Source organism: Alexandromys fortis, unplaced genomic scaffold (genome assembly GCF_014885135.2).
Source record: "Alexandromys fortis isolate MF-2015 unplaced genomic scaffold, M_Fortis_MF-2015_v1.1 scaffold_32, whole genome shotgun sequence".
Classification (NCBI taxonomy): domain Eukaryota; kingdom Metazoa; phylum Chordata; class Mammalia; order Rodentia; family Cricetidae; genus Alexandromys; species Alexandromys fortis.
Genome location: NW_026067938.1, coordinates 7,153,972 through 7,155,209, shown reverse-complemented (window position 1 = coordinate 7,155,209; position 1,238 = coordinate 7,153,972). Strand labels below are relative to the sequence as shown.

At 47.4% G+C, this 1,238-nt stretch overlaps 1 protein-coding gene across 2 annotated transcripts in view; it reads left to right on the top strand.

Moving 5' to 3' along the window:
* Positions 1–1,238, top strand: part of Casp3 (caspase 3) — a 21,239-nt gene that overhangs the window by 9,886 nt on the left and 10,115 nt on the right. For both annotated transcript variants that reach the window (XM_050147380.1, XM_050147378.1), the window contains exon 2: positions 875–942. In XM_050147380.1, coding sequence (XP_050003337.1) covers positions 890–942 — 53 coding nt within the window. In that variant the 5' untranslated portion in view covers positions 875–889. The remainder of the gene's footprint in view (positions 1–874; positions 943–1,238) is intronic.

Genomic DNA, 1,238 nt, shown 5'->3' with positions numbered 1-1,238 from the left:
GCCCGCATGGCTAGTTTATACCCAGAAATAATTACACGGAAACTGTATTCTTTCAAACACTGCCTGGCCTGGCTAGGTCCATCTTCTTATTGGCTAGCTCTTACATATTGTTCTAACCCATTTCTAATATTCTGTTTAGCCCACAAGCTGGCTTACCAGGGAGGATCTTAACCTGCGTCTGTCTGGAGTGGGAGCATCATGGCGACTCTTCCTCTAACCTTCTTTCTCCCAGAATTCTCTTCTGTCTACTCCGCCTACCTAATTTTCTATCCAATAAAATGGGCCAAGGCAGTTTCTTTATTAATAAGAAACTATTCCCACATCAGTCGGGTAAGGAGCTGGCATCGTAGCATAGCAGGTGAGGAGAGAGGCACATGTCTTGTATTTGTAGACAAAGTTGCTTAGTATTAAGACGTTGGCTTTCTGAGTACCAGACTCGGTGGAGGTGTGGAAGTCCCCGGGGCCCTCGCCATTGTGGTGCAGTGTTATGTGAGCTTTACCATGCCGTTAGTGTCTGGGTTTTGTTTTAGTTGTGTTGAGCTGGAAACTGAGTTCCAGTAAATAACTGGATTCGTTGGGCAATCAAGGAAAGAAGTTGTTATCTATTTCGATTGGCAGAGGCACACAAGTGGGGGGGGGGCGGGGATTTAAGCTGTTGCACAGTCTGTTCTTGGTATAATTTGTAGTCAAGCAAGAACAAGAAAGGAGAAGGGGCCTACACTGTGGTGCCATTGCAAAGGATCATTCTCCATACGTCTGTCTGACTTATGGGGCCAGTAGCAGGGGAGACAAGAACTCTAGGAGAAGTAAGCGTGGGATTGCCAATACCCTGCAGTGACTCTGTGGGTAACATCTCTTTCTTGCTATATTCCAGTTACGAAAATTGGCCATGGAGAACAACGAAACCGCAGTGGATTCCAAATCCATTAATAATTTTGAAGTGTGAGTATCTACTTACTTTTATTGGTTGTTGCTTAAGGCGGGTTCTCCGCCTACCCCAGGCTAACCTGGAGCTCTGTAATCCAGGCTAGCCACCAACTTGTGATGGCCCTCTGACTGCTGTTTTCTAATGCTCGGGTCACAGGCAAGAGTCACCATGCCCGGTGAAACTGGTATCAGAATTCTGTAGTCAAAGGAGGATGTGTTTGTGGCATACAGCCCGCATTGAGGAGTAGAGAAGCAGAGGGGAAAGGGCCTTTCAAACCAGAGAGCGAGCTGCACCCCCCCACCCCCCCCAC